At 61.6% G+C, this 16,408-nt stretch overlaps 1 protein-coding gene and 1 long non-coding RNA gene across 22 annotated transcripts; one reads left to right on the top strand and one right to left on the bottom strand.

Moving 5' to 3' along the window:
• Positions 1-277: 277 nt before the first annotated feature.
• On the bottom strand, positions 278-11,571 carry LOC112640498 (uncharacterized). Of its 3 annotated transcripts, XR_004816423.2 has the most exons (5): positions 11,283-11,571; positions 10,538-10,719; positions 4,011-4,380; positions 3,105-3,178; positions 278-2,778 (listed from the first exon to the last, which is right to left on the bottom strand). It is a non-coding gene; the product is annotated as an uncharacterized LOC112640498 (long non-coding RNA). The 3 variants fall into 3 exon arrangements; XR_003124058.3 differs by lacking the exon at positions 3,105-3,178 and having other exon boundaries at positions 11,283-11,567; XR_003124059.3 differs by lacking the exon at positions 3,105-3,178 and having other exon boundaries at positions 10,552-10,719; positions 11,283-11,566.
• On the top strand, positions 3,583-15,253 carry GREP1 (glycine rich extracellular protein 1). 19 transcript variants are annotated; one of them, XM_035717366.1, is made up of 32 exons: positions 3,583-3,675; positions 3,880-3,912; positions 4,472-4,501; positions 4,619-4,648; positions 5,222-5,257; positions 5,572-5,604; positions 5,702-5,761; positions 6,033-6,065; positions 6,169-6,222; positions 6,843-6,875; positions 6,961-7,002; positions 7,881-7,913; positions 8,004-8,063; positions 8,884-8,916; positions 9,241-9,270; positions 9,352-9,384; positions 9,972-10,007; positions 10,443-10,472; positions 11,519-11,572; positions 11,708-11,740; positions 11,831-11,866; positions 12,099-12,134; positions 12,810-12,854; positions 13,153-13,182; positions 13,277-13,309; positions 13,696-13,743; positions 13,816-13,845; positions 13,932-13,991; positions 14,114-14,197; positions 14,495-14,539; positions 14,638-14,688; positions 14,909-15,253. In XM_035717366.1, the coding sequence occupies exons 1-32, from the start codon at positions 3,609-3,611 to the stop codon at positions 14,914-14,916; spliced, it is 1,299 nt and encodes a 432-aa protein (XP_035573259.1). In that variant the 5' UTR covers positions 3,583-3,608; the 3' UTR covers positions 14,917-15,253. The 19 variants fall into 19 exon arrangements, with proteins under 19 accessions (XP_035573259.1, XP_048967408.1, XP_048967415.1 ...); XM_049111451.1 differs by having other exon boundaries at positions 8,884-9,030; XM_049111458.1 differs by lacking the exon at positions 5,572-5,604 and having other exon boundaries at positions 8,884-9,030.
• Positions 15,254-16,408: the final 1,155 nt, after the last annotated feature.

The following is a 16,408-nucleotide window of genomic DNA, read 5'->3' as shown; positions in this document are numbered from 1 at the left end:
TCTGGACCCATTTCCATGTTTGTAAAGTAGAAAGAATAGTTCCGGGATGCCTGGGTGGCTCAGTGGTTGGGTGTCTGCCTTCTGCTCCGGGCGTGATCCTGGGATCTGGGATAGAGTCCCATATTGGGCTCCTCGCAAGGAGCCTGCTTCTCCCTTTGCTTTCTCTCTGTGTCTCCCATGAATAAATAAATAAAATCTTTAAAAAAAAAAAAAAGAATAGTTCCTACCTCCTTGTAGGGTAGAACTAAATAAGAAAAATGAATGGGAAGTGCTTAGCTCAAGGCTGAGCAGGCGCACAGTAAGAGTTTACTCACTGTTAAATAATAACAGTAACATTACCGCGTTTACATAGTGTTTTGCAGTTTTCAAAGCAGGTGCCTGGACCAAAAGGAAGTTCCTGGAGGAGAGGAACCGAGACCCCACACCGCCCCGGGACCACGGGGGCAGAGGCACTGGTCTGCACGTCCCGAGACCAAAGAACTGGCCTGGAGCTCTGTCCGGGAGGAAGGCCCCCCAACGCCCCGCCCAGACGTTGGGGTTCCGGGTCCTGCCTGCACTCAGGTGAGAGCCGGCCTGAGCCCCGGGCGCCCCCATGTGTCCCGCGGCCACAGCAGCACGGTGGCAGCACCCAGACTCTCCCAAGGAAGACAGTCACCGCTCACCTGGGAAGCCCTTGGGTTGCGGCCACAGAACAGGACTGATGTGACTTAAGAAAAGAAGGAAATGAGGGCCCCAAGCACACACATGGCCACCCTAACAGAGGAGGAGATTGTGATGGGTGCTTCTGGGGAGCTGGATATGTTCTATGTCCTGTTCCTCGATCTTGGTGCCAGCTACTGTAGGTGTTCATTTTGTGGGTATTTGTTCAATTGTACACTTCTGTCTTGTGCACGCTTCTGTACGTGCTCTACTTCACGTTGGGGTAGGTTTTAACCAACTGGTAGGTGAGTGGAGAGAGGGAGTTAATAGAGGTCAGCTTTGCACCGTGCAAGTGCCTGGGGGGTGCTGACAAAGGTGTCCCAGTGCAGGAATGGGGCAAAAGAGCTGTCAGATAGAGGGCCAGGAGGGTGACCTGAGGGGACTTCAGTGCACTTGCAGGTCCCAAAGGCTCCTGCCCTCCCCTTCAGCTGTCCTCCCTCAATTCCCACCCTGGCAGGTGCTGCTCTGAGCAGCTGGGTGGGGGTCTATTGATGGCTCTGGGCTCTGCCCTTGAGGCGACATACTTCCTGGGCCGCTGCCTTGCACTTTCAACACCCAGCTGTCGCCTTGCCCTGGGCTCTGTCCTCTCAAAGTTGCTCCTCTACTTGGAAGCTGGGCCACCATGTCCCCTCACCCCTAGGGGGAAGGGTACCCCAGGCCAGGGCTCCACCAGGGACTCTCCCAGCCCCCAAATGGTTCATATGCTCTTAGGCCAGCTTGGCCTGGGTACAGCTAGGGATGACCTGAAGGGATTGGATGTGCTGGGGTGGGGGTGGTGCCATTGCGTGGGCCTGGGGTGCCCAACTGGGCTTGGCCGAGCCCCTGAGCAGCATCAAGCTGGCCCAAGTCCCCAGGCTGGCAGGCATTTCCACAGGCCCTGCCAGCACCCAGGCAGCCTGGCAGTGGCAGTGGGCATCAGCATTCATTTTGGCAGTAGCCTAGCAGCAGTGTACCTCCTGCACGGCCCCTCGTAGTCTGTGCCCACATCCTGGGCCAAGCTTCCTGGCACCCTGTGGGGCAAGCCTTGTGTCTGGGTCTGTATAGGGGGCCATGGGCTCTCCAAAGTCTGAAGCAGACATCTCGGGCCCAGACTGACATAGGGCAGGCAGAGAGCAATGCAGTGTCTGGGGTGACTGGGCCTGCAGACCGCCTGGCTTCAAGTGCCAGGCCCACTGCTTAGGAGTTGTATCCTCTGAAGCATGTTCCTTCTCTCTGCCTGTTGCCCATCTGTTAAGTGGTGTGAGCAGCAGCTCCCCCAATAGTCCTGACACAGTAAAACTGTTAGTGTCATCATTTTACAGGAAAGAGAACAGGTTCAGGGAGATTGGGTTCCTGCTCCAGCATCCCAGGCAGATAGAGCGGGTGTTTGAACCCAATCTGAATCTGAATCCGGCACCCAGCCTTGTAACCGCACGACCACTCTGAAGACCTCAATGAGGCCAGGGAGTGGGTGCTTGCAGTCATACGGTGGAGCAGGTGGCCCGGCAGGAAAGCCCTTCCCAGGGAATCTGAATAGATTATTCCAGATGTTCTGGGCTCTCGTGGAGTGGCCCCTGGCCCCTCCCAGCAGCCAGTCAAAGGTCCAGTCCTCAGCACTCTGGGTCACGGCTCTATGCCAGGCAGGGAAAGTGGTGGGCTTATGGGGGGCTGCACTGGAGCGTTGGGCCAAGGGGACCCAGTGGGAACAGGGAACAGGGGACCTTGTGTGTGTGTGCTGGGGGGAGGGAGAGGACGATGGTGGACACCATGGGGATGGCCGGGTGTGTGCACATGAGTGTGGTTCTTGTGTGTGCAAACAGACTCCTGTGTTGCCCACTCCCCACTGTAGCGCCACCCTGTCAGCCAGCCTGACCTGGCAGGCTGCCCACCTTCGCCAGAGGTGCCAGGAGTGGCCCGCTGGGCAGGGGCCAGACCATCAGCAGACAGGGTGTGGAGCCTTCTGGACTAGCGCCTGGGGGGCCTGAGTCACTGCTGTCCCCAGCCAGCTCAGTGGGGTTCGCTCCTGGCACTTCTAGGCCTGCCTCTTCTGTCTTCCCGTACTTGGCTCCTGGCCCGGGCTGCAGGCTCATCTGCCACCACCTAGAAACAAAGTGCTCACTGTCCTCATCACACCTAAGCAGTGCCCCCGCCATTTCCCCCAGAGTTAGAGTCACTGCGGCTGCAGCGGAGCAGAAGCTGGAGGTGACACACGAGGGCCCTGCAGCAGGAGGGCCCCAGTGAGCCTTCAAGCAATGGCAGGGCTCCCTGGAGAGGCTCCCTGTGAATCACCACCTCTCAGGGGAGGGAGGCTGGGGCCCACGCTTCTACTCAGAGTCTCAGCTGGAAGCCCAGGGCACCTCCTGGTGTGGTCCTGGAGTCTCCAGGGTTAGATAAGCCAATAGCCTGGCTCTTCTTGGACAACTGACCTGTCAGACCTCATCTCCTTCGCTCTTGCTTCTCTACATGCCTCTGGAACTCGGTGACCTCTGCCCCCGGCTCTCTGTGTAACACAGTAAGTCATTCTGAGCCTCCCCTGTCAGCCACCCCCACATTTCTGGGCCTGGCTTTCCCTCCTGTCTCCAGTTGTATGTGGGCTGGGCCTGGGGTGCCTGCCTCCCCCTTGCCAGCTGCTGGGAGGGAATCTGAGCCCCCAAGGCCTGGCGCCAGGGCCCCAATCCTGACAGGGGTGGAGGAGTCTCAGGGGCCAGGTGGGGGCCTGTCCCGGCTGTCAGCACTCATGATAGATGAGGGGTGGGGCAGGAGAAGGCCAGGGTCTGGAGTCCTGCCACAGAGGGAGGTGGGGGGCCAGCCCCCTGGGTCTGCCAACAGAGCCTCTCCACTCACAGCTGGGGGGCCTGGGTGAGAGCCCCCACCCAGCAGAGGTGTTTAAAGGTCCAAAGGGTGTGTGCCCTCCCACTGCACTCGGCATCATGGGCACCTGGGCCTTCCCCACGGCCTTTTTCCTGCTCTGCTTGACTTCTGAGAGCCTTCAAGGCGGTGAGGGCGGGAGGTGGGCAGCTGAGGTGGGGGCTGGGAGGTCGAGGTATAGCATTGGGCCAGTGTCAGGGCTCTGGAGAGGGGGTTGGGCATGTGAGGTCTGGCCTGGGCAGGGTGTTGGGAGCTTAGGGATAGATGCCTAGGTCCTTCTCCCTCTCCATCTCTGGGGTCCCCACCCTGAGTCTGCACCTCCTTGCTCCCCAGGGCTACCTCCGTTGTCTCCAGGCCTAGGGAAAGGTAAGTGGTCCCTCCTGGCACTGAGGTCAAGGAAGAGGCCCTCGTCTGTCCCCTAGGGTCTGGGAGATCTCTGAGGGAGGGCCCCAGATGTTCGCTACCTGGTTCTGGGATCCAGATGTAGGGCCCAGGAGGGGTCAGGGTCCCTCGCTGACTTCATGGCAGACAGTCTTGTCCGTAGTCAGCTCAGGTGTGGGGAGTCTTTGGAACCGGGGTGAGATGTGCAGAACCCCAACTCCGGGCGGGAGAACACTGCAGAGGAGAGGCTTGGAAGTGGGTCTTCAAGGGGGCCAAGCTGTGACAGGGAGGGTAAGGACCCCCTGGCAGTGAGAAGGGGCAAAGGCCTGGAGGTGCGGCAGGAGGGAAGAAGACGGGCCAAGGGCTGGGGCTGGTGGGCGCAGAGTGGCACAGAAGGGTCTTCACGCTGGGATCTGTGGGGTCCAAGGGGCTCTCTCCCGAGACTTGATGCACCTGAGCAGCAGGAAAGAAAGATCAGGGGGTGAGGCACTGGGAGGGTGAGATTTCCGGGAAGGAAGTTAACCCCCTTCTCCACAACCCACAGGCTTAGGGAGCCCCAATGGCTACAGATCAGGTAAAGCTGGGGGAGGGTGGGCAGGCGGGAGCAGCTGTGTCCTCCGAACAGGGGGAGGCACCCCAGCTCTTGGTCCTTAGGGCTCAACTTCTTATCTCTTCCCCCCATCCCCGCCAGGCTATGGCCCCCTCGGTGGCCTGGGAGCAGGTGAGAGACGGGCAAATGGGATCTTGGGGTTAGGAGAAGCAGCCACCTCAACAATATGTGGGGACGCTGCTGACTCCACCCCACCCCCCTCAGAGCAGCGAACTGGTGCCCCCTTCCGCGTCTCCTTTCCCTCGTGCGCACACTGCCCTCCACCTAGGACACCAAGACTGTTCTGGCGCCATCTCACCCGTGTGCCACAACCCGGGCACCCCCAACCCCTCCCTGTCCCTGCTTGTTCTCCGTGCCACCCCGTGGGGCCCCGTGCGGAGGGGGGGGGGCGCAAATCTGCTCGCTGCGCGCCCTCTGGGCCGGCTAGAAGTGGGCTCCAGGGCCCCTGCCCGGCACCAGCGGGGCCCTCCACCCCCTGGGGTGGACCTACCGGAGCCAGAATGGCTGTGGGGGATGTGTCCCGGGAGACCCCGCAGGAGGGAATCCTGGGACCCTCACCTACTCCCTGGGTACCCCCTGGCTGCAGAGGGGCTATTAAACCTCGGAAGCCAGGTGGGCACACCCCAGCTCTGCTCTGGCTCCCCACCTTTCTCTCACACCCCTTATCTCCATCTGTCCCCCCAGGATTTGGGAACGGGAATGGACTGGGAACACAGCCAGGTGAGATCGGTAGACTCTGGGGGTTGGTTCTCTCTGCCTTCCTCCCCGGCCTGAGGGGGGAGGATCAGGATTTTTTAATGATTGAGGGGCAGGTAGGGAGTTTTTCAGTTTGCTGTTTCTGGCTGGGTCCAAGGGTCCTGTACCCCCACTCCAGCTAGGACTCCAAATCACCCCATTCATCCCTCCCTCTCCCCGTGGGTCCTCCACCCACAGGAAGAGGTGGGCTCGGGGTGATTGGGAGCTGGGGTCAGGATGCCAGAGGTATTTGTGAAATGGGAGCTGAGACCCCCACTCGATCCCCATGTCCCTCTCAGGCATCAGAGCGGGTGTGAGAGCCCAGAAGCCAGGTGAGCCTCCCGCCCTGTCACCCCCCATCTCTGCTCTGCTGCCCTCCCGCATTATTCCCTTATTCCAGCCTGACAGCTTCCCGCTCTGTCTCCCCAGGGTTTGGGAACGGAAATGGGCTGGCAGCAGGGGCCTTCCCGGGTGCTGTCACCCAGCCAGGTGAGACGGGGGAAGGGGGGGTTGCTGAGGAGGCTGGGTCAGCATTGGGAGGTCTCCCAGGCTCCCCTAGGGCAGACCTGGGGACTCTTTGGAAATGGAAAAGAAAGGCCATAAAAGTTTTGGGGAGGGGGGGAAGGGCACCCCTGTTTCACCCCCACTTCAGCTGGGACCCCAGAAGCCCTCTGCCCTCCTCCTCAGCCCAGCATGGCTACGGAGCCGGAAAGAGGCTGGGTCCCTGGGACCCCCTCACCTACCACATCTCTGTCCCCAGGTTTTGGAGGTGGTGTGCAACCCCAGAAGCCAGGTGAGATGACCGCTGCATGCCGCCCCCCCCAGCCTGCCTTCTGTCAGGCTCCCTCTGACGCCCATCTCCCTCTTCTTTATTCCCTCTGGCTTTGTCTCCCCAGAATACGGAAATGGACTGGGAATGGGTGCCTTCCCAGGGCTGGGAGCCCAGCCAGGTGAGGACACCTGGAGCCTGAGCCCGGGGGTGGGGTTGGAAGGAGGGAAGGAGGGCTGCCTGGGTGGCTCAGCGGTTGAGTGTCTGCTTTTGGCTCAGGGCATGACCCTGGGATCCAGGATCCAGTCCTACTGGGGCTCCCCGCAGGGAGCCTGCTTCTCCCTCTGCCTGTGTCTCTGTCTCCCTCGTGAATAAATAAATAAACTCTTTAAAAAAAAAAAAAAGGAAGGAGGGAATGAATGGGGGAGAAAGTTGGGGGGCAGGGCAGGGGGTGGGGAAGCCTCTGCCTCTCCCCAGGCCTCCTCAAGCCAGGTGAGGGGAGAGGGGGCCCCGGCTTGGGGCAGGGACGCCCCTGTCACTCCTGCGGGGGAGCCATCTGGGGGAGGGACTTCCGAGCAGCTAAGGGACACGGGGTCCTATGAGGGCAGCACAGGAGAGGATGAGGGCTCCCCAGAGCAGCCACGTTTGTGCTGTTCCAGCCCTGCTCCCCTGGTTTCCCCAGGCCCCATGACTCAGAATGGCGGCCAGGGACCAGGTAGGGCGGGGGCCGGGGCATGTGCACGGGTGTGGGGGTTCAGGGGAGCTCCAGGCCCCCTCAGCTGGTCCCTGACCCTTTCTCAGGAGTTGGAGGGGGCGGGAAGCCTCAAAAGCCAGGTGAGCCGCGCGCCCCTCTGTCCCAACCTGCCGTCTTCCTCCCAGCCTCTGGCCTCCCCCTCACTCCCTCTTGCTGTCTTCCCAGCATTCGGCAATGGGAACAGAATGGGAGTCGGAGCCCAGCCAGGTGAGGACACCTGGGCCAAGCTGGGGTCTGGGGAGGAGCTAGGGAGGGCAGGGACTGGAGGGCAGAAGATTGATTTCTGGGGGGAGGGGAGATGTCTGGGGCATAGGATGGGATGACGCCCACATGTGGCTTGTCCCTCCGACTCTGTCCTCCATCCAAGCCTCTCCTCTCCAGGCCATGGAGCTGGCCATGCAGGGGGCCCATCGCTGGGGCAGCTGGGGCAGGCGGGGGGGGGGGGGGGGGGGGACGGTGTCACGTGGATGGAGAGGTCAGGATCCCCGGCCTTGATTCCCAGCAGAGGGGCTCTTAGGGGCCCAGTCATTCCCCTAGCACCCCAGTAGCTGCCCTGGGCCACGCCCCGTCCTGGGGAATCCAACCCGGGACTTGGTAAGGGAGGATGGAGCCTGCCGCCTGAGGCTGGGGGGCTCTGACCTTGCAGTGGGCACACCCTTGGGGTTTTAAGCCGGGGTGAACCACCCTGGGCTCCAGGAAGCTGGACTTGGCTTCACAGTGGCAGGGAGACCAGGGGTTAGGCAGGGGCCAGGCGGATGGAGGGCAGCTGTGGGGACAGGTCTGGGGGGTGGGTCCCTCGCTGCCTCACCTCCTCAGCCCCTCTCCTGTCACAGGCCCCACGACCCCCTGCCCGACTCTGGTCGCCAGGCTGAGAGGACGGATGTGTGAGGGGAGGGCTGGGATCCAGACGGCAGAGTGGAGGAGGGTGGGGGCCTGTTTCAGCGGCACCCAGCTCTTCTGTGTCACCCCCTGGTCCCCTGGCCACTAAATCATGCAGCTTTGGGAGTGGGGGGTAGTGAGGGGGCGGGTTGAAGCTGGAAGCCAGGGCTGAGCTTCTGGGTCCCTCACCGGCTCCTCTCCCCCAGGCCTGGGAGCAGGTGTAAGTCCACAGAAGCCAGGTGAGCCCCCTAGTTGTCTCCCTGTCAGCTGTCTTCATCTGTGCTCCTGAGCCCCACACCCCCTTACTCCCTCTCGCTCTGTCTCCCCAGGATTCAGGAATGGGAATGGGCTAGGAGGCGGTGCCTTCCCAGAAGCAGGAGCCCAACCAGGTGAGGCTCTGGGGTTCCAGGTGCGTGGGGGGTCACTGAGGCGGCCCAGGCCTAGTTATGATTCGGGGCCTGCCCCCAGTTCCGAGGGAGGAAGAGGGGCCAGGTGGACACACAGCTGGCCTCCTGGCCCTCCCCATGCCTGGGAGAACTAAAGCCACAGAAGCCACGTGACACCCCCTTGCCACTGCCTCCTCTCCCACCTGCTGTGAGCTGCCCTAGCATAGCCGAGTGGGAGACCTGCAGGACCTGGGGTGCGCTGAGATGGGGGATGGGAAAGGAGCTTGAGGAAGGGGGCCGCGGTGCCCCCTGGGGGGAGCCAGGAGCATTTGGGGAGAGGAGGCTGGGGAAGACCGCTGGCTGGGGCCCACTGAAAAATCTGGGGGTCCTTGAGCTGGGGCCTCCGACAGAGGACAGAGGGCGCAGGCACTGGAACAGCTCAGAGGCCAGGTGGCAGGAGCTTGCACTAACCCTGTGCTCCGTGAGGCGAAGCCGTGGCACAGAGCCCGTCTCCCTGGCTGGCTGATGCCCGTGGTGGCCGTGACACCCCACCAGATGGGACCCAGGCGGCGGGGGTGGCATTCAGGCTCCCCAGGGAGCTGGGCTCCAGGTCAGGGATTCAACTGGGTGGGGGTGGCAGTGGATTTAGAGCCACAGGGTCCAGGTTCCAGGGGGAGCCTCAGAGACACTGGCCCAGAGCCCCTCTTACCTCCCATAAGGTCCTGTGACTCAAAATGGCTACGGACCAGGTAGGGGTTTCCCAGGGCTCTGGGGACACCCAGAGATGGGGACTGGGCCCTCATCTGCTCCCTGTCTCCACCAGGCTTTGGAGGGGGTATGAAGCCCCAGAAGCCAGGTGAGCCTCGCCCCTGCCTATCTCCACTCCCAAACCTAAGCTCCACCCCATTCATACAGCCCCCCAACTGCCCCCCAGGATTTGGGAATGGCAACGGGCTGGGAGCCCAGCCAGGTGAGAGACTGGGGGGCCTGGGGAGCCGCCTCTGGGCTCCTCTCCTGCCTCCCTCCAGGCCTTGTTGGGGTAGGATTGGTAAATAATTGAGGGAGTGCTGAGAGGAGGCCTCTGGGATTCCAGCTTTCTGGCTTGGCTCTGAAGGGGGCCCCTTCACATCTACCTCAGCTGGACCCCAAATACCCCAACCCACCCTTCCTCTTCCCACAGGCCTAGCAACCCAGAATGGATATGGAGCAGGTAGGAGCAAAGTGGGGAGGCCCTGGGGAGGCCTTGGGACAGGACTCCCAGGTGCCTCACCTGCTCCTGTGTCTTCTCCAGGCTTTGGGGTGGGCACGAAGCCTCAGAAGCCAGGTGGGTCCTGCCCCGGACTCATTTATATCCATGAACCCCCTGAAGCCAGAGCACCCCCTCCTCAGCCTCCCTGTCACTCCCTAGGGTCTGGGAACCGCTGCGGGGCATGGCCTTCCCAGGGCTGGGGCCCAGGCTTCTCCCGGGGCCAGAGGAAGGCAGAGGGCTGGCCTCCATGTGGTGCGGGGGGCAGAGCCTGGCCTGTGGCCGGGAGGGGCGGGAAGCCCCTGAAACCCGGGGAGGGAGGAGGCAGCCTTTCACCCACTGCCTCCTCCTGAACCCCTCAAACACTGTCTGTTCCTCCTCCCTGGATGTGGTAACGAAAATGGACCAGGAGCCCAGCCATGTGAGGATAGCTGGGTTTGGGTCCCAGGAGTTGGGAGAAAAGCAGGAACAGAGTGTGGGGGGTGCATAGGGGACCCTGAGGAGAGGTCAGGGCAGGGGCAACATCAGCCTCCACCTCCCCCGGCCAAGGCCAAGGTGGGGCAGTAAACCCCAAAGCCAGGTCAGCCTCACCCCTGCCTTTCTGCACCTCCCCCAAACCTGAGCTCCCCTGCCCCCACTACATCCCCTGTCCATCTGCCCCCCAGGATTCGGGAACGGCAACGGGCTGGGAGCCCAGCCAGGTGAGAGACTGGAGGGGCCTGGGGGGTACAAGTCTGGGCATCCTCACCCCCCTCCCTCCAGGCCTTGCAGGGGCAGGGCTGGTGAAGGCTTAGGAGCAGCTGACAGGGCCTCCAGGACCCCTGATTCTGCTAAACTCTGAGGGGGGACCACAGGCGGTTCCCCCACCCTAGCCCCCTGCTCATCCCCCACCCTACCCCCCATTCATCCAGCCTCCCCCCACCCCCCATCCATCCCTCCTCCCCCAGGGCCCCCCTGCTCCCCACAGCCCCAGGGCAGGTGCTGAGGGGAGAGGAGCGCTGCCATCAGGCGTCCTGCCCGACCAGGAAAGGGCAAGGGCGGGGCTGGTGACTGAGCAGAGGTGGCAGGAGGCTCAGGAGGCCCGGGTTCCTTGTCTGAGCCCTGGCCTTCCTACTGGGCCTCTCCTGTCCCCACAGGCCCTGTGGTTCCCATGGGCTACAGACCAGGTAGGGAGGCGGCAGACAGACGCCAGGGGTTCTGGGGAGGGGCCAAAATGGGGGCAGGCGCTCACCTTCGGGGGCTCACCTGCTGCATCTCTCCAGGCATCAGTGAGGGCGGGAAGCTGAAGCCAGGTGGAGTCTCTCCCTGTGATACCGTGACTTCTAGTAGGAAGTAACTGTGGGGTCTCTAGTTCCCGCAGAGCTCCTCAGTCTTGGACTCTCCTCAGTGAGGGGGTGCAGGTGTCTTTTGTGGCTAGTGAAGTGACTTGCAGAGCAACTAAGTCACCTAAGGGGGGAGCTAGTTGCCAGGGGAACCCACCTTGTGATCCGGGTTCACCCTTTGACTTCTAGGGAGGGGGCGGGCTGGAGATTGAAAGAGTCACCAGCGGGCCAGTGCAAGGAAGCCTCCCCAAACCCTGAGAAGGGCTGGGTTGGGAGAGCCACTGGGACGGTTGCCCCCTGGAGGTGCCCCCCGTGGAGGTGCCCCCTGGAGGTGCCCCCATGGAGCTGTCCTCCTATGGAGGTGCCCACCCCCGTGGAGCTGCCCCTGGAGGTGCCCCCCCCCCGGAGCTGCCCCTGGAGGTGCCCCCTGGAGGTGCCCCCTGGAGCCCTGGAGGTGCGGAGAGGCGGGGGGGGGGGGGGGGGGGGGGGGGGGGACCCAAGGGCAGGGCTGAGGCCCCTCAGGCCTTCCCCCAAGTCTGCCCTCTGCATGCCTCTCATCTGCCGGTCCTGAGCTCTTGGCCCTGTAAGAGGCCTATGTTCTAGTAGGTAACCTGTTTCCCTGAGTTCTGTGAGCTGCTGTAGCAAATCACTCACCCCCAGGGAGTGCGGTTCATAGCCAGCGGGTCAGAAGTGCCGGTGTCTGCAGGTGGCTGGTGCCAGGACTGAGTGACATAGTCAGACATCCAGCTGATGTCGGGAGAATTACTTGGTGCTGTGGGAAAACTTGGGAATTGGGGTCGGTGTCAGGATGGGGCCCTACTCTTCTCTACCCCAGGAAACTCTCCACCCACCCCTCCTTTCCCCCTCACAACCCACACCCTGTCTCCCAGTCTACAGGAACGGGCTGGGAGCAGGAACCTTCCCAGGAGAGGGGGCCCAGCCAGGTGAGAGAGGCAGGGGGGGCCCTGGGGTGCTGGGGAGAGGGGGCGGGGGGAGGAGGGGGCACAGGGCCTCCTGGGGCAGAGTGGGGTCCTGGGGAAGGCCCACTTGTCACTCAGCCTGTTTCTGTCTCTCCGCAGGCCTGGGAAGGGGCCTGAGCCCTCCAAAGCCAGGTGAGCCCCCCCCACCCCATGCCCCTCCTCTGCCCTGCCCTGCAGCTGCTGCCGCCCAGCCTCTGCCCTCATGCCTGCTCTTCCCCCCAGGATACTTGCCAGGGCCCCGGCTGCAGCTCCCAGCAGGTGAGTGCAGTGGGGGCTGGGGAGGACGGGGGACTGGGGGGGGGCTCTGCCGGGGCTTGAGGTCTGAAGTCCGAAGCCGCCTGTCTCCTGCAGCTCTGGGAGGGGGTGTGAAACTTCAAAAGCCAGGCAAGTGAGAACCCTCCCATTGTGGTCCTGCACCTCCTCCTGCCTCCCTCCAGGACCCACCCCTCCCCGTATAGCTCCCCCTCACGTCCCTGCTTTTTCTCTGCAGGATATGGCAACGGAAATGGGTTGAGGGCCCAGTCAGGTGAGGCTCCCAGGTGGGGCTGGGGGTGAAGGGAGGCACATCAGGAGAGGCCGGAGGGTGTTGTTGGAAGGCAGAGGAGCCGTGCTAGATGGCGGGGTCACCTTGTCCCCAAGCACCACGGGGCTGGGGCTTTGTGTGGCCTAGCCAGTGGCCCCCCTGGAAGCTGTCTGCCCTGGAGGTCGCTGCAGGCTGCTGGCTTGGCCAGGCTCAGGCCAGGAGAGCACCCGGGGAAGGTGCCGCCTGGGTTCACTGCCCTCCCGCTTCCTCCCCGATCTAGGTCCCTGCAATGGGAGGGTCCCTCCACTGCTTCTCCCCAAGTCTCCCACTTCGGGGGCCCCTTCTGATAAAGGGGGCAACTGGGGTCCCAAATCTCAGCCCTCTCCCCCAGTGCAGAATGGCAAGTTCCCAGGTCAGTGTGGGGGGTTGGGGGGCACCAGGAGTGGCACCAGGGATGCCTGGTCACAGGAGGGGCTGGGTCTAGCTGGGCTGCTCGGAAGCCCCCACAGCCACTCTAGCGGGACTGAGGTCACAGCGAGCTGAGGGGAAGCCTGACTCTGGCCCTGAGACCCTGGGTGACCCCCGTTGGCAGCGCCCCCGCCCCGGCCCCCAGGGCAGGCTGCAGCACAGCCTCCTCCTGGCCCTTGGCTCACTCCTGTCCCTTGGCCTTCCTCCTAGCACCGACTCCGGGCATCTCCTGGGGACTGAAGCCTCAGAAAGCAGGTGTGACTGCTCTCTGTCCCCACGTCCTAGGACACTGGGGCACTCCTGGGGTCACTCCTCCACTGTCCTTGGGCCCCTGTAGGCTTAGCTGCTCAGGCTCCTCAAGGCCAGGAAGTCCCTCCCCCAGTCTACCCGCAGGCTCTCTCGCTGAATGCGAAGTCTGTTTTTTCCTGTTCTATTCCCTGTCGGTAGGGGGTGTCCCTCTGTCCCCCACCCCCAACCCCTCAGGTTCCTACTTGCTCCCTGGTGAGTTAGGGAAAGTCTGGGTACTCTCAGCTGATCCCCATTCCCCTCACAGGGTCCCAGCTCCCGAATGGCTATGGAGTAGGTACAGAACTGGGTGAGGAGGCCTTTCCCCTGCCCCCTTCCCGCGCCCTTGCTCAGCTCTCTCCGACCCGGTCTCTGCCATTCCTCCCTCTCAGGCTTTGGTGGTGGCCTCAAGCCTCAGAAAGTCGGTGAGTCCCCTGGGCCCCTGGGCGCAAGCTGCTGTCTTCCCCATGGCCAGCCCTCCTGTGCTTGGCTCTCCTTACTGAGCCGGCACACGCCACTGGGCCAGCAGGTCAGCCAGGGACAGGTGTGGCATCTGGGGAGGGCACAGGGGCAGACTGACATACAGCCCTGGGCGAGAGGGAGGCTGCCCCCAGGGAGCCCAGGAGAGGCTTCCAGAAGGTAGGCCTTGCACAGGGTCAGCTGGTTGAGCGGTACAGTGTGTGAGGCCCTCTCCGGGTTGCCTCTGAGCCAGTCTGTCTGTCTGCCTGCCGCCTCCTGTCTTTCCAGTAACTGGTCACCTGAGCCCCCACCCCCGCCGCCCACCCAGCCCTCCTCTCCTTCTGTCTTGCAGGTTTTGTTTATGGGAATGGTCTGGGAGCCGGGGTCTTCCTGCAGCCAGGTGCCTGGGGGTGCTGGGGTGGGGTGGGGGCCCAGGGGCTACTCCTGTCTGACTTCCTCCTCCCTCCTCCAGAGTTCCCTGGGGCCAATGGCCTTAGGAACGGTGAGTGGGGGGCAGAGGGCAGAGGGCAGGGGATGAGGGAGAGGGATGTCCAGGGGCCAGGCCGGAATCTCTTGGATCTTTTACAGGCTACGGGGAGGAAGCACCTGCCTACCCCAAAGCAGCAGTTCCAGGCCCCGAAGGAAATGGTAGGAACGAGTGTTTAGGGGATGAACTGCGGCCTGGGACCTCTGAGGTCCCGGGAAGGTTGCGGCATCCTGGTTGTCCAGCTCCGGAGGGCCGGGGTGCTCATAGCAGCCCTCCTCTGCAGGTCAGGCCGGGGCCCTCCGCAGCTCTTCCTGGCCCTCTGTCCAGCCCTGGGGCCTCGCCCCAAAGCCTGGATATGGGGCTGGAGGTGCGTATCCAGGGGTCGGGAGCCAGCCAGGTAATGGGGTGCATGGAGGAGCATCATGGGCTTGTAGGGGTGCCTGTCGGGAGCAGGGGCTTGGGCTAGGCCCACCCAGTGCCCCGGAGAGCAGGAGTAGAACAGGGACAGGAGGGATTAGGTGGGAAGGGATGGGGTTTGAGGAGAGACAGGTAGAGCAGGGGACCCTGAGCAGGAGCCTGGACACGAGATCAGGATGGGGCGGTGAAGACCCTGGGTGAGGGCCACCGGGGACTCAGTGCTCCCACCTTTTGTCCCTCCCCCCAGCGACCTATGGACAGCTGAGGCCAGAGCTGGGCCCCGGACCCTTCGGTGAGTGGTGGTCTCCCAGGGCCTGGGGTGAAGCCGGGCAGGGCAGAAGGACTCTGACGTCCCTTATGACCCGGCGCCCCGGCTTGTCTGTGCCTTAGGCAGCCCTGATGCGAAGAGAGGCAGCAGCGGCCTGGGAAACGGCTATGGAGGTGAGACAGTCATGGTGGCCCTGCCCGCCCCCCCTCGCCCTCTGCTACCACTGTTGCCCCTCCAGGCTGGCTCCCCAGCCCTTGGAGGGACAGCGGGCTCTCAGGTCGCCTGTGGGTATCTGTTGAGTGACTTAGAGACCAGAGGAGGAAGAGGGACAGTTTGGGGGCCCTGGGAGACGAGGAGGGGTCCAGACCTCACCAGCGCCCTGCCTCTCCCCAGGCCCCTGACCTCTTGGGAGGCGCTGAGCCCTGAGGCCCTGCTGCTGACCCCTCCTGAGCACCCTGGACGCAGCCTGGGGTGTTGGGCAAGGGCGCCCAGACCCGGGTGCGTGCTTCTGGCCTGGGGTCTCCTGCAGGCTGAAAGTATTAATGAAGGCGACGTGCTTCCCTGTTTGGCTGCGTGCTGTGTGCTGCTGCGGGCCGTCACCTCATTCACCTGTTCCCTAACGGGGCAGCGCTTTGTCACCATCCAGAGGGGGAGCCACATCCCAGTTAGGGGACCTGTGCATTATTGATGTCCATGTTTATAATCAACCTATTAAAGCAAAAAATCTTTTTCTCTTAAGCCTTCCACGTGCTTCCCAGTGTTATTGTACTGATTAATTTTATAATTAGGATATAAAACTCACTTTCACATTCTCTGATTAATGCTCAGATTATGAGTTTGAAAAAAAAAAAAGATTATGAGTTTAACAGTTCTGACTTCCCCCTGAACATTCAGCGCACCTTACAAACCTGATTAACTCAATTTCCTTATACGCTTCAATTACACACGGAATCTCCTTGATCTACAAATCCAACCAGTTACTTCTTCCTAAGCACTTAAGGGGCTCTTGGAAATTAATAAATCAGTCATTTAATAGCTCAGATTGGGGGATCCCTGGGTGGTGCAGCAGTTTAGCGCCTGCCTTTGCCCCAGGGCGCGATCCTGGAGACCCGGGATCAAATCCCATGTCAGGCTCCCAGTGCATAGAGCCTGCTTCTCCCTCTGCCTGTGTCTCTGCCTCTCTCTCTCTCTGTGTGTGACTATCATAAAAAAAAAAAAAAAATAATAATAATAATAATAATAGCTCAGATTACTGAACGCTTTCAAACGTCTCAAAAAGCCAGTGACTAATCCAGTATCCATATTAGTGCTACTAGATGGCTGCTTTTTCTTATCCTGCTTTCCCAGAAATGCAGAAGCAAAATCCTCCCCGCCCTCCTCCAGAAAGGGGGGTGGGGAGCTCAGGGGTGGGGGTAGTTGCACAACTGGGGACTGACCTGCTATTCTGAACTACTCAGAGCCAGGCCAGGCCCAGAACCATCCCTCTCGGCCTCTGTTCTCTCCCTGTGCCCTCCCAAGCCCATACCTCTTGCCACCTGACAGAAGTACTTATGTGGACATTTCCAGTTTGATAGGATTGGGTAACTTATGAGGAACCCTCATTTTTTTACAGCCTGATTTACAAAGATGGGATTTAGGTGTAGACCAAAACCTCAGTGCAATAGGCACAAGGCTTAAGGTTGTCAGCTTGTAGGAGATTCTGTGCACATTGGAATTCCAGCCTGATTTTTCTTAGCCAACCTCATTTGATTTGCTCTGTTTGAGAATCCTGGATTTTTCCTTTTTCACAGAACTACTAATTGTTTTAAAATCTCTAAATAGGGTTGCCTGGGTGGCTCAGTGGGTAAAGCATCTGTCTTTGGCTCAGGTCAGACCTCAGGGTCCTGGGATGGA

Source organism: Canis lupus, chromosome 6 (genome assembly GCF_003254725.2).
Source record: "Canis lupus dingo isolate Sandy chromosome 6, ASM325472v2, whole genome shotgun sequence".
Lineage (NCBI taxonomy): Eukaryota > Metazoa > Chordata > Mammalia > Carnivora > Canidae > Canis > Canis lupus.
This window is presented reverse-complemented; position numbering and strand designations above follow the sequence as displayed.

Bases quoted from the DNA above. Each gene is read 5' to 3' on its own strand.
- GREP1 (XM_049111451.1), top strand. From the start codon at position 3,609: ATGGGCACCTGGGCCTTCCCCACGGCCTTTTTCCTGCTCTGCTTGACT. The intron at 11,741-11,830 runs GTGAGCCCCCCC...TCTTCCCCCCAG, and splicing joins CCTGAGCCCTCCAAAGCCAG to GATACTTGCCAGGGCCCCGG. The intron at 12,135-12,809 runs GTGAGGCTCCCA...CCTTCCTCCTAG, and splicing joins TGGGTTGAGGGCCCAGTCAG to CACCGACTCCGGGCATCTCC.